The sequence below is a fragment of the Nymphalis io genome, chromosome 27 (assembly GCF_905147045.1).
Source record: "Nymphalis io chromosome 27, ilAglIoxx1.1, whole genome shotgun sequence".
Classification (NCBI taxonomy): Eukaryota; Metazoa; Arthropoda; class Insecta; order Lepidoptera; family Nymphalidae; genus Nymphalis; species Nymphalis io.
The window spans coordinates 3,678,532-3,705,674 of record NC_065914.1 but is presented as its reverse complement, the minus strand read 5'-3'; the positions used below and the strand labels follow the sequence as shown (position 1 = coordinate 3,705,674).

The 27,143-nt window shown below is 39.9% G+C and overlaps 1 protein-coding gene across 5 annotated transcripts in view; it reads right to left on the bottom strand.

Annotated features, from left to right (window-relative positions):
• Positions 1-218: 218 nt before the first annotated feature.
• The window catches only part of LOC126778768 (neurofibromin-like), an 81,083-nt gene continuing 54,158 nt past the window's right edge, over positions 219-27,143 (bottom strand). For 3 of the 5 annotated variants that reach the window (XM_050502395.1, XM_050502397.1, XM_050502398.1), the window contains exons 48-63: positions 21,534-21,752; positions 20,323-20,402; positions 19,844-19,977; positions 18,797-18,937; positions 18,169-18,248; positions 16,628-16,803; positions 16,445-16,557; positions 9,573-9,656; positions 8,577-8,681; positions 7,519-7,648; positions 6,513-6,588; positions 5,322-5,409; positions 4,635-4,733; positions 3,888-4,061; positions 2,927-2,980; positions 219-2,772 (exon numbers count right to left, since the gene is read on the bottom strand). In XM_050502395.1, the coding sequence (XP_050358352.1) occupies positions 2,936-2,980; positions 3,888-4,061; positions 4,635-4,733; positions 5,322-5,409; positions 6,513-6,588; positions 7,519-7,648; positions 8,577-8,681; positions 9,573-9,656; positions 16,445-16,557; positions 16,628-16,803; positions 18,169-18,248; positions 18,797-18,937; positions 19,844-19,977; positions 20,323-20,402; positions 21,534-21,752 (1,744 nt within the window). In that variant the 3' untranslated portion in view covers positions 219-2,772; positions 2,927-2,935. Of the gene's footprint in view, positions 2,773-2,926; positions 2,981-3,887; positions 4,062-4,634; positions 4,734-5,321; positions 5,410-6,512; positions 6,589-7,518; positions 7,649-8,576; positions 8,682-9,572; positions 9,657-16,444; positions 16,558-16,627; positions 16,804-18,168; positions 18,249-18,796; positions 18,938-19,843; positions 19,978-20,322; positions 20,403-21,533; positions 21,753-27,143 lie in introns of those variants that run through there. The other 2 variants (XM_050502396.1, XM_050502399.1) reach the window with 2 other exon arrangements.

Here is a 27,143-nt window from a genome sequence, read left to right as displayed (position 1 = left end):
ATTTATTTCTTGCCCGGATCCCTGCTGACGCCCCACAATGAGCGACCGTGAAGATAACGACTCTCCGATATATATGTATTCCACAAACTATAACTATAAATATGGCACACAAACCTTAATATTACACTATGATATAAGTAAATAATTAAGCGTTACATGAATCTGTTTATATAGTAACTCGCGTCTGTATTCAACTACTTAAAATATGTTCCTTATACTATGTCCTGGGTTTATTTTTTTTTTATTTTTTTTTTTTTTAATTTATTTTTTTATTTAGTTCACAAAACTGACTACAACTATACAATCAACAATGACATACAATAATACATTTAACTGAAAATATTTACAATTGAGTCTTCTCGATGTGGACATTACATGCTTATATGAGGGCTTAAAAGCAAAAAAAAAAATTACATTAACACACACACACACACACATTACAGTAATTACAGCGTAACATTAGAACAAACATAAGAAAACTTATAAAAACTATCACCTATAAAATAAAAATAAATAACTAAAAAGCAAAACAGAATTAAACTAAACTAAAAAGTAACTAAATAATATAAAAATAGAACTAAAAATTAACCCTTTTGTGTGGACATTTTCTTTTTAATGGCCCTGATATTATCGTTAAAGATGTCTATAGTATCTCTAAAACAGTTAGCAAAAGATAGCATTCTATACAGCGGATTGCTTCTTGTATGAGGCAAACAAAACGTCTTGCGATTCTGTAAGCGGCTACCGTCACGAGGCACTGCGAAACTTAAACGCTCGAGCAGTTCAGGTGCATCAATTAGGCCATTTATTAATTTAGACAAAAAAATCACATCTGCAACCCTTCGACGCTCCTTGAGTGACCTCATATTATAATGAGTAAGACGAGATTCGTATGAAAACAGTTGGCTACATCTAAAGTCCGTGTACGATAGGTGGTACAGAGTGAACTTGGTATCCTGGACTCCAAACAGTGCCACAATACTCAAGGATACTACGTACAATACTATTGAACACAAGAATTGACAAGTTATGGTCCTTAAATATTTTCATTTGCCTAAAAACTAGACCGGATATCTTAGATGCCTTCCAAAATCTTTCCACATACGGATAAAATAGATATAGGCCTATAGTTTGTAATATCTTTTGAATTTCCGGACTTATGTATCGGAGTTACTTGAGCAATTTTCCATTTAGCTGGAAATATACCTGTTTGCAAAGAACAATTATAAATAAGTGTTAGTGGTGCAACCAATTGTTTAGCGCATTTTTTCAGGAATATCGGAGCTAGATAATCTGGGCCCCTTAAGGGACCCCTTAAGTGGATCTAAGGTAGAGAGTTGTTTGAAAACTTCATCTTCAGTAAGCTTACAATTATTAAATGGTGCATAAGAATTCCGAAATTGAGTTCGATTGTTCAAAATTAATGTCGAAGAACTATTTACTACCTCATAATTTGTGCTTTCTATTTATACCGATGCGAAATATTTAGCAAAAGCGTTGCATATATCTTTCCCTCCCTTCACTAACGAGTGATCACGAATACTATCAGCTACGCGTTCTTTAAAACTATCATAGCATTTTTTAATCATCATTGTGCAACGTTTTAAAAGAAAACAAAACCTAACTGCACCTAAGTGTTATGGGCAAAATATATATCGATGTATGGATGCTTGTCTAGATTTTGTGTTTATAGAAATGTATATGTGCCGTGTGCACACATGTGTAATTATATTCAGGCGCTCTGTGACCCAGGTGTTAATCGGACGTCGAATTTAATTGAAGTTTAAGGTAAGGAAGGTATAATTGGTGACCCCTTTGGTGAACCCCGACGTGATCTCATATAACATGACCAGCTCAAGCAGTTCAGAAGCAGGAGCACAGGACACTTACTTTAACGCCTGTTCACACGGCCGATATATATAAAAATAAATTTACTTCATCCAGCATGAAAACAATAATATATATATAAATTCAAGTGAAACAATAATGGGCTCGGCTTGTTGCCGATTCGATCAACATTGATAATCGATTCCAATGACGTCAGAGTGACAGATAAACAAACAACTATTGACCTTGAATCGGCGTGACGTCATTGGTCGAAATCTAAAATACGTGTGAGAACTAAAACAAGGATTAAAGATAAATAAAGAGCTTTGACATTACATGGATATGACGTCATTGGTCGAGATATAAATAATCAATTAAGTCGTATTTAATCATTATGGATTCGCGAATAAATCATTTGGAATGTCGATGAAGTTTGTAACGGAACTAGTTGAACTTGAAATTGAAAAAAAGAGAAGTGCTACTGTGTATTTACTGTAATTATATCGGTATTAAATACATTTTGCGCGTAAATTTAGTAATTAACTAATAGCATATTAATTATTATTATATATAACGCTGTGTCCCGGTGCTAGAAGGGCCTATATCAATAACCTTTTCTTTTGTTATATAAATAGAAACGAGGATTAGATGTTCTTTGTTCAATATAACATAACCCTTTTGTATAGTACTGTTGGTATGAACAATATGAACTTTATGCCGTGTTGCAAATTAATTTTATTATTTTTAAACGATTTAGCAAATGATATTTACATTTGAATCAAAAATATACTTTAGGCCTTTTAGCAATAGGGCACAGAATGCTTTGTTCCTTTCCTCGATTCATTGTTTTTTTACGTTTGTGGATATTTGCACCATCTTTTTTAAGGTATGGGTTTGGTATTATTAATTTTCGTTTGCAGTTTTTTCTACAATTGCCAACGCGTCCTGTAAATTACATAATACTTATAAATAAACACTTTAATGAACAAACTTAATTATTTCGATAAAAACATTACATACATAGTAATTTGTTTATATATTTTATATTATAAAATAATTGATTTTCTTAATAATATTTGACACAGTTTTTGATACTTACATTATTAAACTACGACTCTTGATCTGGACAGAATATTGTAGGTTGGCGATTACCCTGGAAAAATTAAGAAATCGGTTATGTTAGATGTGAACGTGGAAATAAGATACAGAAAGAAAATAAGGCGTGTGCGTGTGTGCGTGTTTGTTTGTATACGTTGTGTATGTGTGTGTGTAGAAACAAGTTTGTAGTAGTGTACGCGTTGAAGCGTGCAACTGTTTCGAAAAATGTGTTTATACTAGAAACGGAATAGCTTCAGTCTTAATAAAGTTAAATCATTTCTAGGTATACTGGCACAAGCCAAGCCGCTGCCACCAGCGGTATGCAAACGTCGCGTTTGGCACTAGAAGTCGGCAGATTAGGACGGTATGCGCGATTACTACGCGTCAGTTCCTTGGAAGGAACGTTGTTTCAATGGGAATGACCCGACTGCCAGCGCCGCTGCTGTCGCTGATGAGATTCTGTTAGGGATGGAATACTACATTCCTCACTCAGATCTCATCAGCAAGGGTACGCGTAACCTAAGCAGGCGGCATATCGCGCGTGGATCAGTGGCTGCGTTAGTGGGTTTTACTGGTGGTAGAGCTTTGTGCAAGCTCGTCCGGGTAGGTACCACACACTCATCAGATATTCTACCGCAAAACAGCAGTACTTGGTATTGTTATGTTCCGGTTTGAAGGGTGAGTGAGCCAGTGTAATTATAGGCACCTACCGGTGGTAGCGCTTGACGATTCATAATTACTCGTAGAAGTCTATTTGAATAAAGATATTTTGATTTGATTATGTATGTAATAATGTATGTATGTTTGTATGCCTCGTTGGTCTAGTGGCTAGATGTAAGGCCGCAGTTCAAATCTCAAGTCAATAATAAGTTATTGGGTTTTTCTATCGAAAGAGATTGGCCGCCGTGGCCGAAACCGAGGACCTTATATGTATGTATGCACGTATGCAGGTATGTATTTACCCGGAAACCACTGGTCGAGGTCGTGCAGGTCGAGTGGCGCTCAGGTCGGTCGAGTCGATCGGGTCGGTCGGGGTCGGGGGGCGGTTGCCGCACGCAGTCGTCATCCGGGAGACAGGTTTGCACCATCATCCTCAGGCAGAACACGAGCTTGCTGCTCACCACCGTGCACTGGTTCTAGGGGGTACAGTCGATAGTGAGTGCGCACGAATTCTACTGCCTATAATATATTTTCCATAATACCAGGAAATTAAAAAAAAAAACAAATATTTTTTGTTAATAAGCCTTTTTGTTATTTTTTTACCTGTGCAATGAATATATTTATTATTAGTAGACTTGATGTCACAAAAGACACGTGAACAAACATTGATTTCAATTCATAACGACAAAATCTAAATTTTTATATCGCAGACAGGAGATTGCAGATTGTAGCAACCTATTGAGTTGTAATTTAACTGCAATTCTTATATGCTATATAAACATCATCCGCTGCTAGAGATTTGGTCTCTACGAAATTGCGCCAACACTCTCGGTTCTCCGCCTTCCAGTCCAGCACCTTCTTCAGATCCACGTGGTTAAAGGACGCTTTACATTATGATTGCCGATCCTAGGCGTCGTCTGATCCAATAGCCATCGGTCCTTCGACATACGTGACCAGGGTACTGCCACTTTAATGTACTAGTGATGCCAGCTATATTTTTAACACCGGCTCTTCTTCAAGTAATTTATTTTCTGATTTCAAGGACATACCTTGGTGAAGGGCCCCGCGAACCTCCAGAGGCCTCCGAAGCCGCAACTCTGCATGTAGTGCAGCTGCTGCTGACTCGCGTCCTCCGACGCTATCATATTCTGAAAGTTGTTTCAAAATCAAAATGTATTCAAGTAGACTATTAAGAGTGCTTTTAAGTCCATGTTACAATATAGAACCGAAAAGAATCGGCAAGATACTCGGTAGTTTCTTTTAGAGATTATACACGCACGCAGAAACAGAATCACAGTTAACCCTGCAGTCTCACCCACCTTACATCTCAGGGAGGAGGGGATGGCTCAAAAACAGCTCTGCATTGGAACGTGTTCCCGTTGCAGGTTAAGCTGAGCCACCTCCTTAGGCATTCATTTAATTTTATTTTGATGTTCCTTATTACGTGTGGCAATAAAAATTTATATTATTATTAGTTACTCTTTTCTTTTCTTCTTTTCACTGGTGGTAGGGCTTTGTGCAAGCTCGTCTGGGTAGTTACCACCCACTCATCAGACATTCTACCGCAAAACAGCAGTACTTGGTATTGTTGTCTTCCGGCTTAAAGGGTGAGTGAGCCAGTGTAATTACAGGCACAAGGGACTTAACATCTTAGCTCCCAAAGTTGGTGGCGCATTGGCGATTTAAGTGATGGTTAACATATCTTACAATGCCAATGCCAAAAAAAAAATTATTACCTGTATGATGCTCTGTACCGCGCTCAGAATCACTTGATCGTGGCAATGCATTAGAACATGGTTGATCTTCATATCCAGGAGACTGTGGCTGTAATGATAATTAAAAATATCGATGACTCGTCTGATTATGATGGACCATGGTAGTCAATGGTACCCTACTCATCAGCGGACGTGAATAAAGTCATAGCGATTATCAATTTCATTTATAGAAATAACCAAATTGTTTGTAAACAATATGTATTCTTTTTATCATGTATTCAAAAATTTTATGTATTTTTTAATGACTTTTTTTGAATCAAATTTAAAAAAGTCCCTCTCGATTCCCACCCGACGCAAAGCCCATAACACAGGCCACATTTCCACGCTGTATGGTAATGGACAACCTTTGTGCCAAGTAAGACCCGGAGCGACTCAAAGTCAAAAATCAAAAATCTTATTCAATATAGAAGCGTTACACATACTTATTGATTGTCATAAATCTACCACCGGTTCGGAAATAAGCACCTCAGACCTGAGAAGAACCGGCGAAAGAAACTCAGCGGTTTTTTTTCTGTCAAATCCCCCCTCTAAGGCGACAGACAATCTCCCTGGTAAAAGTAATTTTATGAATTGTATTGAATAATTTAGACCAAGTCACTTTGACGATTGCTGAACACACTTCATCTAGCACAGCTGTTATTCTACAGATTCATGACTAAAATTCGAATACTTCATTCATTTTTATAGGGTCGGTTTTATTTCTTCACATATATTATAAAAGCGAAAGGGAGTTTGTTTGTTACGTTATCACGTGTTACCTTTTTTTTTAACGCTGGAAAAACACATTACGCGTTTCCCCCACGGGAACAGTGGGGGGTACGTGGGGCCCGCCGGTGTCCAAGGCACCGAGTGCGCCCCGAACATCGGAATAGCCACTAAAAAACCAGCGGTACCCTTTCCGTCTTAACGAGGAGCGCCACGGAATCGTTTTTGCATGCTACCGTGACGCTGAGAGCGTCAGACCTATCACGTCTTACCTACTCAACCGAACATCATGAAATTTTACATACGAAATATCAGGGATATAGAAAAGTATATAACGTACTTAAGATTTGTCCAGTTATGGGTCATCAACGAGCTGTTATGTTATATATAAATACAGAGGTCATAATAATGGTTATATATAAATACTTAATAAAAATAAATACTTACATGACGGGAAACACTTTCGGGAACACCACTGAGCCCTCCGCCAGGTACTGGTACAGTATCCTTATTTCATCTTCATCTATATACAAGATAAATATACATGTATACTGTATGTAATGAGTGTAATGACTGCCTCTTCGTCTAGTGGCTAGCTATAACGCCACAGATCGCGAGATCCTGGGTTCAAATCCGACATCTAATCCGGTCGGGCCGATAAAAAAGTTATCGAGTTTTTCTGTTAAAGATTCTCAGTAGCGGCTCAGAGTCTGGAAGTTGGAAGTACACTTCCGTGCCTCGGAAAGCAGGTAAAGTTGTTGGTCATGTACTTGAACTGAAGTACATGACCAACAACTTTACCTGCAACTTGAAGTGAAGAAATAGAGTGCATCTGTGTTTGAATGTATATACATTGTGTGTATATATTAATGCGTTATTACAATCAAACATATATAAATCAGTATAAAAATCGTCATACATTCATCCACATATCGGTGCAATTGCTAACCTTGAGAGCAAATAACCGAACACATTCAGACAACAACACATGGGAGCTATTTAAAGCACTGCTAACGCCATCTATTGAACCGAACGAGAAATATTTTTTGTTATACAAGTAATGTTTTGTCACTAATATAATATAAATTATAAATAAAATGCGCTAGCGCGATTTAAAACACTATTAACGCCATCTGTTGTTTTCGATACGTACTAAAACTACAAACTTTATAACTTAAGACGGATAAACGGTTTCACACCGACTGTCTCTTTCTGTAATAATGTGACTTTCGAAAGAGAAGGACAAAACATTGTGCCAAAAATTACTTGAATTCCTTATCTTTCATTTTATTTTTTGACAATTAAATCATATATGTAAATTAAAAACTAATTCATTTCTCCACATCTTGTCTCGAAATCAATTATTACTAAATCGTTTATTTATTAACACGCTTATTTATTATCTATGGTATTCTGTGTTGAGTATTATTCCTTATTTATTATTATTTATTACCTGTGGTATATTTAACCAGTGTGGCGAGAACGGTCAAGACGAGCGCCTGCGTGGTGAAGTCGCAGAGCACGGACGGGTCTAGCAGCGAGTTGCATTCCGGACTGCTAGACTCTTTGTCTTGAGATGATTGCTAGCAAGGAAAAAAAAACATAAATACATGTATCGTCGAAAATATATACACTTATATATTGAAACTGGAATACAACGATATTATTTTTGTTTGATGGTACATAATATGATGAGTGAGTGGTAGACAAACCACCCGGTAGTACCCGGTGGTACCCGGAGGGGTAGACAAAGGCTTACCAAGTAAAAGTTATTGGGTTTTTCTGTCGATTCAGGAAACCCACTGGCGAAAGCGGGTTCCACGGTGGTTATGCGAGGGCAAAAACCCCTTAAAATCGCGCTATTGCGGATTTCCAATCGTATCGGATTATGAGAGTTAGAAATAGTGTGCACTTGTGTTTGTGCACACACATGCTAACTGTAATATCACTTGTGCAACTTTAAAATACTACAACATACAACTTTGAATATAATACATGTTGTGATATATATGTCAGAGATAATAAATTTAAGCGGGTATACGACGTCACTCATTAGAATAGCAACACCACACGACGTGATGTATGTCATGTAGGTTGGTATGAGACCCCTATATATAAGATGCCTATTTTATTATGTAGCCGACTGATGGAAATATAAAATATAAAGTCATGTGTATGTCAGCAGCGCGTGTGATCGTTTGTCTAGCGACCCCGCGGTCTCTTGGTCTCTCGCTCTCAGGACAGCGCCAGCGCCGGACGGGCGCACTGACTGATTTAATAAAATCAACATATTGGACGACAATGGCGGCCATTAAAATGTCATATACTATATTTTATTTTCGATTTTACATAATTCTTACGTCTTCAAATATATTATAATATATTTTTTTCATAGATATGTGATATTGAAGTTATTCATGATACCCCGGGCAGAGGTGGTTCTATTATACCCCATACGAACAGTTCCCATTATAATCTTAAAACAAAAAAAATTAGCTGCATAATAGTCACCTTCGTAGCGGCATCCGGGCAATCGCTATCGCCAGACTTGGTGGACGAAGGGCGTTCAGTCTCGTCCGTGCTGCCGGGAGAACCACGACCGTCATCGTCTACCGGCTAGAAGATATTGGTGAAGTTATTGATTATATTTGTGGGTGCATAGGTACTCATGAGAATTTTTGTGTAAACATGTAAGCTCTTGTACTGATCTCACGCACACGTTAACACACTTACAATGACAAATCTCACGCTGACGTCATCTGACGCTCGAAATCTTACGCTCACTCGTTTAACACTCGAAGTCTCAGTTTGTATCAAGTATACAGTGTATATTTGATGTGTAAATATCTTAGCACCTCGGGCTAAGATATTTACACATCAAATATAGTAACGAGTTAAAAGAATAGAAAAAAGCGGGTTGACTTCTATAGAGGGCAAAAACACCTATTTGGTTTACTGAATAGCTTATTATAAAACGTTACAATATAATCTCAGGTTTTTCATTACGATTTCAAGTGTTTGTTTACACTCCTCGTCTCTTAAGGAGAAAGTTTTGGATTTATTCCTCGATGTTACTCCAGTGCCCGTGTAACACATATGGTACTATTTTATCCTACACAATCCCACCCTCACGATATTTTCTTATGATGTGATCTATCACAGGGTCTTTCGATCTCTAGATCGAAAGACCCTGACACTGGCTTTAAGACCTCCTCATTCCGAAGCGGTTAGAGTAAAATTATATTATTCTGGGCTTGGTGGTCACCCTCGGCTGGTGGTGCCGGTGCCTTGTTGGCCTGGGCATAAATCTGGGGTAGATACTCCAGATATTTTAATCCGCGAACTTTGGATAACAAGTGATCTGGCAATTTAGGCATCTCTATAAATCTATGTTGATTTCATTCAAGTATTTAGCACTTTTGAATAGTCATTTTAGATTATATTCAAGTAAAGCTACAACCGGTTCGGAATGTTCTACAAAAATAGGACCAGAATAGGCCAACTCACGTCGAGTCCGCTGTCAATTTCCAAGTCCCTCGCGGCGTCCCCGGTCGCACCGTGCTGCACACTGTGAGCACGACCTTCGCTATCCTGCGTTTCAAAATGGTTATTTATAATTTGAACGATATGGTTGCTTGGTACGAATTAAAGGCAAAATTTCGATACAACTTGGTTTAATATATTATTTTGTCTTACTTTTGCCCATCCATTTGCCCATTTTGAAAAGATTTCGTAGATCAGCGGTTTTGGGGACATGACATTACTAGGTACGGGCTTTGTGCCCGTCTGGGTTTGTACCACCCACTCTTCAAACATTCTACCACTAATCAGCAATAATTAGTATCGTTGTCTTCCGGTTTCAACGGTGAGTGTGCCAGTATAACTAGTCACAAGGGACACAACATCTTAGTTCCCAAGATTGGTAAAATTTAATAAGCAGGTAGCAGTTAATATTTTTTAATAATATGTATTTTTATAAATATATATTTTTAAATAATGTCTTCAATCATTCAATATCATAATTCTGGTTCCACGTTTCATAAATTTAACTAAAATATTCGCTAGTGGGGAAATTGATAAATACCTAGCTATGGATTTACTTTTCAGATATAAGCGAATTTCGCTAAGAGCGAATGTTTTGTAGTTATCTTAGTCTATGGTTTTGGCTTTTATATTATGGGTATAGAAAATATTGTTGTTACCATTTCGCATTTAGAAAAGCACCATCCCTTTGTATATAGAACAATGGGTAGGTAAATAAAGCTATAAGTAAAACTAGTAAGGACAGCATTATCGATTATATCTGAAAGGTTTTAAGGCTTCGTGTACATGGACGCGCCTACCGCTTGTACATTGTATGACTATCAATGATACTTAACCAGCCGTTTACATGAGCAAATCCTTTGACTTATTAAAAGCGACACTGTCTTTTCGGTTTATTGGCCAGTATGGCTAGGCTGCAAGCTTCACGTCCTGAGTAGTACCCCGAGTCGGATCAATGAAAATTTAATTGTGCTTTTTTTGTTCGCTCAAAGTTGGTAGTGTTGACACTTATGCCTCGAGAAGTACGTAAATCAATTGCTCCTGTCCCTGAACTATCAAACTGTGGCGTCCACCACATGTGCATCCCACTAACATACATACTTACACACATATTATAAACATACATAAACACACGTCCAAACAAACATACTACACAACACATTCCAACTCAACATAGAATATTGGATTGACGACACAACGGACGATCGAACGTACACAGTGGACAACCCGCATTGCTTATCTCCGTTGTGACGTCGTCCTTTGTTCTGTGTTGAGGCCCCGCCTACCGGTGCAAGCGCATTGGAGCGACGGATCTTTTATATTGGCTACGAATGATCCTACCAACGTTTACGACTTACGCATTATTCATTATTCTACCACCGTCATAACCGTTACTTGCGCTTCAAAAATAATTCGCTTTGTGTTTAAGTATTGTGCTCGTGTTTATGTGTACATATGTGATCTTCTATGCCTGTATAACGTTATTTCTTCTGTGTGCATATATTGTGTGTATAACGTGTATATAATATACACGTTTATGGACCATCCGCGTGAGTTTCATTTCTTATTATAATATTCTCACAGACCCTAACACACGCATCACTCACCCATAACTGGTGACCCCGAGCTGTAATTTTTAAAGAACACCATGAGCGAAAGCAGCGATTCTGCTAAGTCATGCACTTCACAAAATGGCGGTCATAACGTGACCAAGCGAAAACCACGCCCTATGCAGCGCGTTAATACTGACGGCGAACGCTCTGGAACTTTTAACGCCGGTCTTCGACTACCATCTTTTTACCCTGATGACCCGGAAGTCTGGTTCGCACAAGTCGAGGCTCTATTCGCGAACGCCGGAATTACTGGTGACTCCACCAAGTTCAATTACGTCATCGGCAACCTCGACCACCAATATTCGCGCGAGGTCAAGGATATTTTACTGGCTCCACCTGCTGCTGATAAATACAATAAATTAAAAACCGAGCTAATCAAGCGACTTTCGGCTTCTCAAGAGCGTAAGGTGAAACAGCTTCTCATGCATGAAGACCTTGGAGATAGAAAGCCATCCCAATTCCTGCGTCATCTCCAGAACCTCGCGGGCCAGAACGTGCCTGAGGACTTTCTCCGTACCATCTGGTGCAGTCGCCTGCCCGGAAACATCCAGACCCTTCTCGCATCACAGCCTCATAGCCCACTAGAGACCCTTGCAGACTTGGCCGACAGAGTGCAAGATATAGCATCCCCACCGCACCACATTGCTGCGACATCTGCGCATGGACCCAGTTTACAGTCCATGGCTGGTGAGATCGCCGAATTGCGGAGAATGGTTAAGGATCTGACCCTTGAGCTTGGCAGACGACCCCGCTCGAGGACTCGACATCAGCGCCGTGACAGAAGTGGATCATCCAGACGTTCCGAGTCCAGCTATCGGAAGTATCCGATATGCTGGTATCACCAACGGTTTAGGGACGGCGCAACGAAGTGCATAAAGCCGTGTGACTTTTCGAAGGCGGGAAACTCTCAAAGCAGTCGGTAATGACGACTACCGATTGCTCCAACCCAACACCAGGTCGTCTATTCGTCACTGACCGCCGGACCAAGAACGAGTTCCTTATCGACACGGGCAGTGACCTGTGCGTATTTCCTCGGGCCCAACACAACCAGTGCAAGCAGACTGGCTATCAACTGTCGGCGGCTAACGGCAGTGTCATCAACACGTATGGTTTTGTTAATTTTAATTTAGATCTAGGCTTACGCAGGGATTTTCCTTGGCGCTTTATTGTTGCGGATGTAACCAAAGCTATCATAGGTGTAGACTTTCTTTGTAAATACAATTTATCTGTAGACGTAAAAAATAAGCGCCTAGTAGACAATATCACCTCACTTACTTCAATTGCTGAGCTTTACTACAATAAAGATACTTGCAATGCTTTTTCTGTAAAGGTCATGACTGGTGAATCTCGATACCATTCTATTCTGTCGCAATACCAAAGATTAATCCGACCATCCGGTATGCCTTGCACACCTAGGCATAACACCGTACACCATATACGCACCACACCTGGACCTCCCATATCTTGCACTCCCCGCAGGTTAGCTCCCGATAAGCTCACCATAGCTAAGCGCGAATTCGAGATTATGCTGAGCAACGGCACTGCACGTCCTTCAGACAGTCCATGGTCGTCGCCATTACATTTAGCTCCGAAGAAGGACAACGGATGGCGACCTTGCGGGGACTACCGCAAGCTCAACGCGAGGACAATTCCGGACATGTACCCCATCCGACATTCCACGATTTCGCGCATAATATATCAGGTTGTACAATTTTTTCTACAATCGACTTGGTTAAAGCTTACAACCAAGTGCCGGTTAGTGAAGATGACATCCCAAAAACTGCCATTACAACCCCGTTTGGTTTGTTCGAGTTCCCATTCATGACCTTTGGTCTCAGGAACGCAGGCCAAACGTTTCAAAGGTTGGTTGACGAGATGACTCGCGGGTTAGATTTTGTTTACCCTTACCTGGATGACTTCCTAGTTTTCTCCAAAAGTCAGGCCGAACACGAGAAGCATCTGCATCAACTGTTCGGGAGAATGCGAGACTACGGCATGCTGGTCAACTCAGCCAAGTGTGTCTTCGGTGCCGAGGAGGTAACGTTTTTAGGTTACAGAATTTCGGCAGCTGGTACCAAGCCCTTATACTCTAAGGTAGACGCCATCAAGCAATTCCCAGTACCTAAAACCGTCCAACAGCTGAGACGTTACCTAGGTATGTTGAATTTTTACAGGCGATTTATACCTCAGGCTGCTAAAATCCAACAGCCCCTCCACGCCTTACTCACTGGTTCAGTGAAGGGCTCCCACCCAGTCCATATATCTGGCGAAGCTCTCGCAGCATTTAACCAGAGTAAGGAGAGTCTTTGTGATGCCACTTTACTTGCACACCCAGATATCCAGGCCAAACTAGCTCTCGTCACAGATGCGTCTGACCAGGCTATGGGGGCAGTCTTGCAGCAACACAAAGATGGGATTTGGCAACCGCTAGCATTTTTCTCACGGAAACTGAGTCCGGCACAGCAAAAGTATTCCCTTCTTCCTTCCTTTCCTTCTTCTTGCTATCTACGAGGGAATCAAACACTTTCGCCACATGCTAGAGGCGCGACATTTCACAGTCTATACTGACCACAAGCCATTGCTTTACGCCTTCCACGAGAGGAAAAGTAGCAGCTCCCCTCGTCAGTATAGACACCTGGATTTCATAGCGCAGTTCACCACAGACATTCAGCATATATCTGGCAAAGATAATGTTGTTGCTGATGCCTTGTCCCGGGTGGACGCACTACAGAGCCCTGTCGCCATTGAAACACTCGCCAAATCCCAAATCAACGACCCTGAATTAACACTTCTACTCGGTGGTGAATCTTCACTCCGCCTCTAGAAGAAGACAATTGACGGTAGCCTAATGTCACTATACTGTGACGTAAGCACCCCTATGCCGAGACCATTCGTGACTAAATCACTTAGGCGTCAAGTCTTCGACAGTCTGCACTGCCTTAGTCACCCTGGTGCTAATGCGACTGCCAAACTTGTATCGCAGCGATACGTGTGGCCAGGTGTGCGGAAAGACTGCCGCGAATGGTCACGGAAGTGCCTGGATTGCCAACGTGCCAAGGTCACAAGACATGTGACAGCACCATTAGGCACCTTCGAATTACCACGAGCCAGGTTCACTCAAATTCACATTGACCTAGTGGGACCTCTTCCGCCATCTGAAGGTTTCAAATATTGCCTCACAGCTGTAGACCGTTTTACTAGATGGCCTGAGGCGATACCTATCGCAGACATAACAGCTGAGACGGTTGGCAAGGCACTGCTGTCGGGATGGATATCCCGTTTTGGCTGTCCGACAGACATCGTTACCGACCGCGGACGTCAGTTCGAGTCCGCTCTGTTTAACTGCCTGTCCAAGATAGCCGGGTTTCATCATCGACGAACCACCGCCTACCACCCCGCATGCAATGGTCTTGTAGAGCGATTTCATCGACAGCTGAAATCATCGATCATGTGCCATGCCGATAGCCATTGGACCGAATCGCTACCTCTGGTCCTCCTTGGCATGCGCAGTTGCATCAAAGAAGATCTCAACTCTTCATCCGCGGAGCTCGTATATGGCGAACCTCTTCGCCTCCCCGGAGAATTTTTCAATTCCTGTGTAGACGGTACCAAGGACCTTTCCGACTTCACCGCTCGCCTGCACAGGATAGTTAATGATCTCCGACCCTCTCCAGCCTCACGTCACGCGAATAATAAAGTCTTCGTATTTAAAGACCTCGCTTCCTCCACCCACGTATTACTCAGGGAAGACGCGGTGCGGGGATCTTTACAACCACCATACACCGGCCCTTATAAGGTTGTACAAAGCGGAGACAAAGTCTTTAGAATCCTAGTCAAGGGTAAACAGGTCTCCGTCTCCATCGACCGTCTAAAACCAGCGTACATGGCCACAGAACCCGCCACAAGCATCGAAGTCCAGCACGGCAACATCAGCCAAGCTAAAGATGCTGTGTGCCCCGATGTCCGAGCAACTCGCTCGGGTCGAAAGGTCCGATTCCCGGATTTTTACCGTCCGTAGGGACGCTCTCTGGGGGGAAGTGATGTGGCGTCCACCACATGTGCATCCCACTAACATACATACTTACACACATATTATAAACATACATAAACACACATCCAAACAAACTGTCTACACAACACATTCCAACTCAACATAGAATATTGGATTGACGACACAACGGACGATCGAACGTACACAGTGGACAACCCGCATTGCTTATCTCCGTTGTGACGTCGTCCTTTGTTCTGTGTTGAGGCCCCGCCTACCGGTGCAAGCGCATTGGAGCGACGGATCTTTTATATTGGCTACGAATGATCCTACCAACGTTTACGACTTACGCATTATTCATTATTCTACCACCGTCATAACCGTTACTTGCGCTTCAAAATAATTCGCTTTGTGTTTAAGTATTGTGCTCGTGTTTATGTGTACATATGTGATCTTCTATGCCTGTATAACGTTATTTCTTCTGTGTGCATATATTGTGTGTATAACGTGTATATAATATACACGTTTATGGACCATCCGCGTGAGTTTCATTTCTTATTATAATATTCTCACAGACCCTAACACACGCATCACTCACCCATAAAACTAAGTCAGTCATCAAACAGATTTGAGAGTGAGGAGTAATAATAAAAATAATAATAATGTAACGAGTAAAGTGAAGTAAGGAGCAGGTTTTGGAGAGGAGGCGCTGGTGTATGTAGGTGTTAAAATTTTGGCTGGTAGAGGAGAGGTGGAGAGAGTTGATGGGGATTGCGTGGGGATATTAATGCTCGGGGTGGAATCATCCATTACGCAATTTAAATTGTTGATATATTTCCAATATAAAAAAAAATAAAGGGATTTGTAGTGTCTACACAATGTTTTAAGTCCACATTTGGATATACGAACACAGTTGGCTATCGAAAGGTGCTCCATGTGTGCGTTCTTGGTATGCGCGTTCCATTCAAATATGAACTTTAAGTAAATTGTTGATACTTTAATTTCCTTTACCACGTGTAAAACATGCTGCAGTGTGATCGAATCGTACACAAGTTCTTTGACCTTCTACACTTCGATAAAAGGATAGCAATATAATAAGAAGTCTCCGAACGGACGAAGGGAGGAGAATCGTGAGCTCTGAAACTTGGGAAAGACTCGAGGACAGAAGGCAAAAGTCGGGTCCAGTAGTGGGCTGTGATCGATTTAAAAATGACGCAATAAACATCGTTACATACCCGACGGCGTTCAACGGCGGGACAGTAGTGGTCGCAATTATCCGGCAACCATTTCGGCAGCGAGCGCTCGACGGGACACCGCGACCGGACCTCCTCGCTGACGCACACCAGCGCTGTAACATACGATAAGTCAAAAGTTAAAGAACGTTCGAAGAGAAGCGGCGGTGTACTGCAGTGCGGTACCCGTGAGGTAGGCGACGGTGCGCGTGGTGAGCTGGAACTTGTCGCGGGCGGGGCGCGCGGCGAGGGCGAGCAGCGCGGACAGCACGCGGCACGCGCGCGACACCGTGCCGCCCGCCGGGTGGCGGAACCCCTTGATGAGGTGGCCCACCAGCGCGAAGTGGAAGTTGGAGCGGAAGCTGGCGGGATTGAACACGTCGGCGCGGGTTTTTTAATAGAATCGCGGCATTCGTTGCTTTATTATTATTATTATTTTACAGATAACCCAAACACATTACATGTAACGTGGATTTGATTCTCTTAATTTATTAGCACCGAAAAATAATGCTTAATCTACATAAATCTATACAAATAACTACAATTGAAAAATCTGTCTGTGATTTGAAAATACCTGCCCCTTTTAAATTTAATATGGCTATTTTCGAGTTACCGAAACCAAAACATTCATTTATTTTTATTTGTCTGTGTGTCTGCACAAATAAAATGTGCAAATAAATGTGTCTGTTAGTCTGGGATAATCTTTGAAACGGCTAAAAATTGCATCCCGGATTTGCCAGTGAGCCAGTAACTACAGACGCATGACATATAACATCTTAATTTCCGAGGTTGGCAGCGCATTGGTAATAGAAAGATCGTTTAAAATTTTTTAAATAGCTATTTTTTATGGGCGTTGGTGACCACTTACCACCAAGTGGCCTATTTGCCAGTCCGCCTACTTATTATATACATATATAAAAAGGAAAGACCGGAAACGTTGTCCGCCTGTGTAAATACAAATCGTGCAGCGCCCTCTATTGTACAACGTTCACTCGTATTTTTACACGAATATATGTGGCAACTTTCATAGTGATTGACAAAAGGATCTTGCATTTATATAATAAAGAAATATTTTATACGCCATGCGTGAGTCTCATATTGGTAAACAGGCTTGGTACTGTTGTGTAATAAATATCATTAAATCGATTCCTGGCATTGAAAATTTTTATGACCCTCCCTCAATCTTTAGAAATAAGTTTTTTAATTATGATAAAATGCATGATTAGTTTTAATTAATATTTTTTATAAATTAAAATTATTATTATGATATCTCTTATTTATTTTTTACTGATTTTTATTATAATTTTTCATTTATGAATCTGGAAGTGCTATTTATACTTGTAATTGATATGCATATTATTGTTTTAAAAGTTCATTTATAAATGTTTTGTATGTATGTTGAAAGTGTGTATTTACAAATAAATACATAAAATAAATATATAGAAATATGTATTTAAGAATAATAAGGGCACAGTATGATCATACAAGCGAAACTCCACTAATTTCAAAGGGCACTTTAAACGTTGAAGATGAATCACATAAAAAGTTACAAATTATAATGAAATTCCTGATTTCTGAGCTAGGCTCAAAGACCTGTATTACAGAAATCAGTGTCCTCTCATATTTTAGTGACATATCGTTCTATGTAAATAAAAAATAAATGATTATTTAATTATTTCTTACTGTATACTAAATGGGTTCGATTATATGTTTAACAATGTACTCACCTCAGTCCGACGGCGTGATCGAGTGGCTCGAAGTGCCATTCGAGGGGCTTCCGTGTTTCCATCAACACATCCTCCAATGTCTGTTGAACACAAATGATTAAATGTCATGAACGCATCTCTGCGGCTTGCAGCTTCAATTTATATGAGCTAATGTATACGGTTCTACAGCAGGATCCCAGAAAGCGTACGAAATGCTTCTGTTAATAGTATAAAAAAAATTAAACGAACGCTTGTTTACAAAAGTTTATTATACAATTAGTGAATTTATAGTTGTGGGAATGAAACGATCACCTGCTGGCTATTTTTTATACTGAAAGTTCGTAAACGAGACTTGATAAAATAACCCGCCGAGTTTCTTTCGCCGGATCTTCTCAAGTCAGTATATTTATTTTTCGAACCGGAAGTAGTTTCTAATTTGACTAACAATAAGTAGGTGTAATCTATGTTGAACAAAGTAATCAAAAGATTTGATTTTTCTGTTATATTTTCTCTTATGGTAAGTTGGTGGTGGTTAATATTTCTTTCAGCGCCAATATCTATAGCGGTGGTGACCACTTACCAGCCGATGGCTCATTTGTCAGACTGCCAGAATATTTGAACGTAAAATAATAATAACTGCTTCACGTACTTTATTATCAAAAGCTCCTTGCGAGTCCAGGGTGTGTAAATTCTGTTCCATCAGGGCGAGACCGGCCGCGTATAGCGTCGGGTCGTCCAACTGTAGAACGGATAACGCGACCCAGAACAGCGCTTTGTGGATTGGTGATTCCTGTTGGGATAAAATATGACCAATGTATATAGAGAACCGAGATCGCCAGTGGCTGGAACTCGTGAATAGTAACGGGAGATTACCGGTTCAAGAAAATCATGGCTTCATGAAATTGTGGCAACTCGTGTCCAATAAGCCCTCTCGAGAGGAGGGAATGTACCCATCAGTGGGACGTTTACTGGCTGTTAATTACTTATTAGGTAATTATTAAGTGGTAGGATTGGTCAACATTATGCAAGCTTTAAGCAAGTTTGGTTTTGAAAGGAGAGGGAGCCATAATATCTTAGATTCCATTGTAAATAAATGGTTCATACTTCTTAATAGTCCTTTAGGGACATTAACTTTTTTCGATTAATATACGTAGTTACGATGTATTTTTATTTTTTTATAGAATAGGAAGGTGGACGAGCATATGGGCCACCTGATGGTAAGTGGTCACCAAACGCCCTTAGACATTGGCATTGTAAGAAATGTCAACCATCGCTTATAGCCAATGCGCCACCAATCTTGGGAACTAAGATTTTATGTCCCTTGTGCCTGTAATTACACTGGCTTATTAATAATAATTATTATTATTAATTACATGTATGTCGGTAGATGGCACTAGTAGTAAAACGCGCTGGATAAATCCTCAGTCAGAATTATAAAATGTTTTGTTATATAATTTTATTGTTTTTCAATACAGTTCTTTATTTCAAGTGGTGTTTGATTACTCATAGGCGGTTAATAGGTAACCAAACTTTTTTATATGATCTTGAGCGTATCCATGAAACCTGACATACTGATGCAAACCATAAGAAACGCACTTATCCAAATCCATCAACCATGAACTTTAAATATAGTTTAAGACTTCGCTAGATTAACTACGAGTCTATCCATACTATTAACTATCCACAAATATCTTACTGGGTGTAACAGTGGCTGCAGTCTCGTCAGGCACATGATGATGGCCTCCAGCAGCGCCACATCGTTGAACGACTCCAATGCCTTCGCGAGCATGCGCAGGAGTTGCTTCATATCGTCATTTGTTACGTGCTTACCTGTAACATCGGAAGGAATCAGCAAACTAGCAAAGATATACTTTACTGATTCTAATTGTGAATACACATTTTTTTTCTCATTCAGCAGTAGCTGGTACATGGTTCACTTTGTGGTGGTGGCTTTGTGCAAGCCGGTAGGGGCAGATACCACCCACTCATCACATATACTACCTTCAAACAGCAATACTTTGTTGTGTTTCGGTGTTTAAAAGCTGAGTGTCCAGTGATTTAAATACACTAGAGACATAACATCTCCAATCATAAATAATATTAAGTTATAAGATAAAATAAAATATCTTTTTGCTCCCCCTGTGTATAGATCATAGATTACTTTTCTAGACTTACTGATACATCCGAACACGATCAACGCACGCGGCTGAAGCGCCGGGTTGTAGCAAAACGCAAAGTTCTTCACTAAAGATGTCCTGCAAGCAAAGTGTTCATCAAAATCTTGACCGTTTCATACCTACGCGCAATTTTTCAAAAAAAGAAACATGACAATGCGTTTTTACATGTAGTTTCTACTATATTTAAGTAAGCTCGTAATCACGGCTATTGTAATTGCGTGGAACGGAACGACCGGTAGATTTGTAACATATAAACCGATGGTCATTAAAATTATTGATAATTAAAGAGAGTCGATGAATCATTATGGCATAAAATAAATAAAAACATATAATAGTTTCGTTTTTTTCATAAATATATTTTGCTTATTATTATTATAATAATATATGGCAGCGAATTATAGAGTATACGCTCCACACGTGGGTGCATGTAGAAAGCGATGGCAAAGATATGACGGCATCGTGCCGGTAGCCGTCACGGCTTACTCTGCCGAAACACTATTAGATATTACATTAAGAAGGAATGATCAGCTCAATGATGTATTTTTAATTAAATCATAAAGTTGTTGAAGAGGAAGGCGTGGTTGGCGTGGTTGGTCGATACTTGCCTTTCACGCTAAGGTTGTGGGTTCGATTCCCACCCAGGAAAGATATTTGTGTGCATGAACATGTCTGTTTGTCCTGAGTATTTATTTATTTATTTATTTAGTGTACAGGAAACAAACAGTGAAATAATTACAATAAAATAAAAAATATAAAACAATTCTTAAACCAAAACAGTTTCCATTTATAAATTAATCATAAGTAATTACAAAACAAGACATTTTTTATATTTAATAGGTGCATGAAATTATATAATTTATTTATATAATTTAATTTAATATAAATTTAATTTTTAAATCAAGAAAACATAATTTAATAATAAATAATCAAATTATAATTAATTAATTAAAAATGCATGAGTAAATTAAGGCTCTTCAGAGTATAATATTTCTTTTACTTGCAGTTTGAATTTTTTAAGGGTATGGGTGTAATTATCTATATAAGAATGTATTTACAAAAGAAAAGTATATATGTAGTATATCAGTTGTATGGTTACCATAGTACGAGAGCTCTGCTTAGTTTGGGATCAGATGGCCGTGTGTGAATAATGTCCCAGAATATTATTATAATTAGTTACTGTTAACTAAGATATATACATATTCCACTCACCACGTGTTCAACCAGTCACAGTTCGGTATATCCTTCATACACGTCTCCATGACCTCGAGCAACGCGTCTGCGATGATCTCCAACGACTGTAGTGGAAGACATTCGCGGTCAGACTGCGAGCCGCCCGGCTGAGCCCCTGTGAGGGCACCCACTAGACCTCCGGATGCTGAAGGCGCTCCACAACTCAATTCCGAGCAAGTGTACGAATGCTCCGAGTACCTGATTTGTTTAAATAAAATATTAATTATACGATTAACGATTGCTATATTCAATTATCCCTTACGATTGTACGATCGGTGGTATTGGTGGTATTTGAGGCGTTACTCATATTACTCGTTACTCGTACTTAAGGATCAGAAGGCTACGAATGTCGAATACTAGAGTAACTGTATGAAGACAAGTAATAAAAAAATGGAAATGAAAATTAAAAACAATTTTAGTACCATTAGCAAAACAATATTTTTTTAATATCGTAATTTAATTTATTGATTTAAATTTATTTAACACAAATTATCTTAATATAAACGTTTTACATAACAATAAAACGGTTATTATGTGCCGAAAGAAAACACAGCATCGCATTTTGAAGAAGCAGTGTCGACTCACCTTTATTGTTGTACTTACTCTCGTGTGTCTCGACCCGAATCCATAGATGTTCATCCTCTACCTTATTTGAAATATCTATGGTCATATCTCACCGCAAGGCGTGAACCGGCCTGTCAAAGTCATTGGAGTATTCACCAGGAAAAACATTCCTGCGATGCTGTGTTTTCTTTCGGCACATAATAACCGTTTTATTGTTATGTAAAACGTTTATATTATGTGCCTTGTAGAAAACACAGCATCGCATTATGAAGACGACGTGTTTGATATCTGCTGGTGACAAATAACACACACGCAATGTTGAATTAGACTTTAAACATTAAATTACTAATATGTTTAAACCATAGACCTAAGAATAAAAAATTTAAAAAACTTAAGATTAATCTAAAATTCTTTATTCTGTAAAAATAACTTCTATTATAAAAATGAATAATTAATTGCCATTCTCCTGCAATTGACATTAAATTGACCAAACATAAAAGTTTTTATTTATATACCTATTATTCTGCAATTTGAGATATATAAAAGAAAATATTTTATACACTATATTTAAACCCGAATGGGTTTAATAAAATGCAACAGAAAATAATAAAATAAATGAGTATTATACTGCAATTAGAAATAAAAAACAGAAGTATAAATTATAACATATTAGTGTAGTGTAGTATATAAGCAGATGACACATGGTATTGAGGGGCAGTAATAAATTTATCTTCAAACCATAAACATTCACTTTATTTACCTAGTCCCGTCCTTACAATACGCCCCCGAGGCACAATATAAACAAAATAACAAAAAACTTAATAAACTCTTAAATAATTGAAAATAATTATAAATATTAATTATTAACAAACTAATCCTATTCTCTTAATATATAGTATTTATGAGATCAATATAATCACAATGAAGTCATCACATTAAATTATTTTAAAGTAATCAAATAAATTATAGTCAAATTCGCGTTCCTGTGTATCAATCTCTCGGCAATAATGCTTTCTTAGGGTATCAATAGCTTTCCAGTTACCTCTTTCTAAAATTTCTTCTACAGGTCTATTTTCTAGCCAAGCTAGAGAAGCTATTGCTGATCGACATGAACCTGGTGAGGCATCAATTCCTGTATCCTTTAGAACAGAACGCACCCATCCTCCTATCACAGTCCCAGAAGCTGATTTTGGAATACCTCTTATTGTGATAAACAGATGATCTATATCTTCTGTCCGTCTACTTTCAGTTGCTTGAATTAAAAGACGTATCCATCGAACTGGGCATAAATTAATTTCCTGATTAGGTAGAAGTCTCCAACCAGACTGGCGTCTGGATCCATTATCAGTTTTAGCTCCGAATACAGGCCAAAAACAAATCTCTTGCCCCTTGTCGATGAAGTGATGTTTAGATAATCTTAATAATGTCAAATCATGTAATCTGCGCCCTGATGTTAAAAGTAAAATTGTTGCAGTTTTTCTTGCAATATCGAATAATGAGTCAGCCTTGGGGTTATTTTTAAGCCATTCTATCACTTGTCTAGCATCCCAAATTGGTGGTTTAAATGATGGTGGTTTAGAATTGTTGATGGCCTTCAAAACTTATTTCACCATAAAGTCAGAAGATATAGTACAACTTTGCCCACAAAATGTTGCCACTGCTGATTTATGAACCAACATAGTACTATATGCTAAACCTTCCTTTAAAAAAGTATCTGCAAGAAATTGAGCTACGTCTTCTGGTCTGGGTTATTTGGGGTCTAATCTACTAGCATTACACCAAGCTAACCATCTCTTAATAGCTGGTTCATATGTGTCAAGAGTAGATCGACGCCAACTCCTTTTAATGAGGTCTTTTTCGGCCTGAGACCATGTGGCTATCTTGTCCGCCCATCCCCAATTTTCCAAACCTTCAGAACTAGCTGGTCTATCTGTGGAGGTGGACGCCCTGTTGTCAGGTCCACCAAAACCTTGTGTAAGTTGGGCACTGTCATGGGCTCGTCCAGAGCTCGTGCCTGAAGATCTGCCTTCCAAAAGGGTTGGTCCCAATCCGGGGCTACTAGTAGGTAGGTGCCTCTCGCCCTGTTCAGATGAGAAAGTACCCTTGGTATTAGATTTGGGGGAGAAAATAACCAGCCACAGCTGAGGTACCCAGAAACCTGACATTGTCATCCTGTTCAGGACCGCACCCCAACCGATGTCTGAAGCGTCGGTAGTCAAAAAATGCGATACGGATATCGAGTGAATGGGGGTTGTTAGATAAACGGCTCCGAGCCACCACTGTAAATCCGTCATCGCCCTCCGCGGGAAGATTAACTTTGTTTTTGGCAGATTGCGAGGGAATTGTCTTAAAAAGATCTGTAGGTGCCGACTGTGAAGTCTCCCCCTCGATATCACGAAGCATGCAAAGTTTAACTGCACTAGCAGGCATTGTAGTTGCCGTAGATTGCAAGCTTTCTTGGTTAACAGGTTTGTTAAGGTAGTAGAAATTGATGTCTGCTTCTTGGTCGGAAGAGACATGATATTCCGCTCTGTATCCCAATTTATGCCTAGAATGTCCAGGGACCTCACTGGAGTCAACGTTGACTTCGTGTAATTGATTTTCCATCCTAGGGACTCCAAAAGCTCCACAACCTCCGCGGTCTGTGATGCCAACTTGGAAGGGTCCTGGTGTACCAAGAGAAAATCGTCTAGGTACACCACAACTCGCATCCCTCTCTTGCGTAGAGCCTCCGCGACCCAGCAAGTGACTGCTGAGAAAAGCCGGGGTGCTGATGCTAGGCCGAATGGTAGTGAGGTCATTTGAAGCATTTCCTGTTTGTAAAACAGGCGCAGAAATGGTCTGTGGGAGGCAGTAATAGGTAGATGGAAGTAAGCCTGTGATATGTCGGCTTTTACCAACCAATCGCCTGGTTGAAGGAATTCTGGTATGGTGGCATGGCTGATAAATTGAAAATGTTTTGTTTTCACAAATCTGTTTAGCTGGCGTAGGTCGAAGATGGGTCTGAAGCCACCATCGCTTTTCTTTACTAGAAATACCCGGGAGAAGAAACCGGGAGTCAAAGAAACTGGTCTTTCTAAAATTCCAAGACTCTTTAACTCCTCGATTTGTAAAGTCATTTGTACAGACGGTTTTGTAGCATACTACTGTTGTAGGGTATACTAAGGGAGGTCTTTGAACAAAGGGTATCCGAGACCCCGATATTACTTTCAGAATAAAAGATGTTGCTCCGAGCTCCTCCCACTTTTTCCTGAAATCTCTTAATTGCCCCCCTCGGAACCCCTGCTTGGCGTCACTGTCTCGCTTGATCAAAGGTACGAAAGGAGGATTTTTTACCTCTACCTTTACCTTTGCCTCTGGTCTTATACTCATTACCTTGAAAATTAAGATTCCTCCGAGCAGCCTCATATCTAGGTTTCTTTGGGACAGAGCCAGAAAATGAGCTAGGAGTTTGGGGCTGAGTGAGAAGGGTTTTTTCTCTTAAATGTTGTTGTTGAATTTTTTTCTGTTAACACCAATTTAACCATTGCTGCGGGCCACTAAAATTCTGAATTAAAGTATTTAATCTAACTTGATCAAATAAACAAGTTTCTGAAGGAGGAATATTTCTAAGTGCAAGCTGTATGCACTTGTTAGGTACCTCTTTAATTAGCTTCTCCCTTCTAGTTTCTATACACTCAGCCCGCTTACCACATACAATTTGTAATATGTCCTCAGAGTTTTTAAAAAATGATGTTCCTTTACCAACTGCAGAGACAATCTTCTCTAAAAGGGTTGATGCTTTTAATTCTTCCGGGGATTTAAAAGCCCAGTCAACTACTGACTACAAACCACTACGAAGTAAATCATTACTCTCAAACATTGCATTTGATAAGGCAGCCATAACATTCTCAGTGCCTACTAAATAATCCTTTGTTTTACTGAGGTGGCACAATTAATCATTTATTGCTAAGCTAGTAAAGCCAGGTGTGGCAGCAAAAGATTGTAATGACTTAGAGTATCTAACATTACACCAGGTTGATAAGCCAAAATTTTGTAGTAGCTTTATTTTGTCAACGCTCTCCGGAAGAGCTGGTTTTATTAACTTCGTTGCATCAATATCAATCGCTACCTGGCCTAAATTAAGAAATGTGTCCGTAGCCTGAGGAAGAATTAAAAATGACTCGTTTGAACACTGATTATTTGACACTTGTGATTGTTTTGATTGGTTATTATGAGATCCGCCGAGACTTATTGAACTTGAGAATATAGATGTTAGATAAAAATCCTACCTGATTGATAAGCGCCTTCAAGCGAGGGTCCTCTTTAGAATCTCTTCTTTTGAAAGAGGGCCTTTCGCCACTTTGGCCACTCTCCGTCAGAGAAGAACTTGCAGACGAATCTGAGTTTTTTTTTTTTTTTTTATATCGCCGGGAGGGCAAATGACTCTACTCCACCTGATGGTAAGTGGTAGTAGAGTCCAAACGCGACGACGGCCAGTACAGTCGGGGGAAACGTTCTGCACTAGCCGCCTTCGCCTTGCCGGCCCGCAAGATGCCTCTTCACGCCTCGTTTGAAGGAACCCGGGTTGTAAGAGGAGGGGAATACGTGAGCTGGTAAGGAATTCCATTTTTTGGAAGTGCGACAAAGAAAGGAGTTGCCAAATTTCTTTGTTCGCGATGGAATTGATGTCACAGTTAGGCGGTGACATCGAGAACCAGCCCGCGTGGACTTAAGAAGGAAGGGGGAAGCAGGAATTAGAGAGAATAATTCCTCAGAGCACTCGCCGTGATACAGTCGATAGAAAGCGCTCAGTGCTGCTATCTCACGACGCAATTGTAAAGGTTCAAGGGTGTTTGTGACCTTTACGTCGCCAATAATGCGTACGGCACGTCGCTGCAACCGGTCCAAGGCCTCAAGTAGGTACTTAGCGGAGCCATCCCAAAGGTGCGAGCAATATTCCACGCAAGACCGTACCTGTGTTTTGTACAGCAGGCACAGTTGTTGTGGCGTGAAAAAGCGCCGCACCTTGTTCAGAACTCCGAG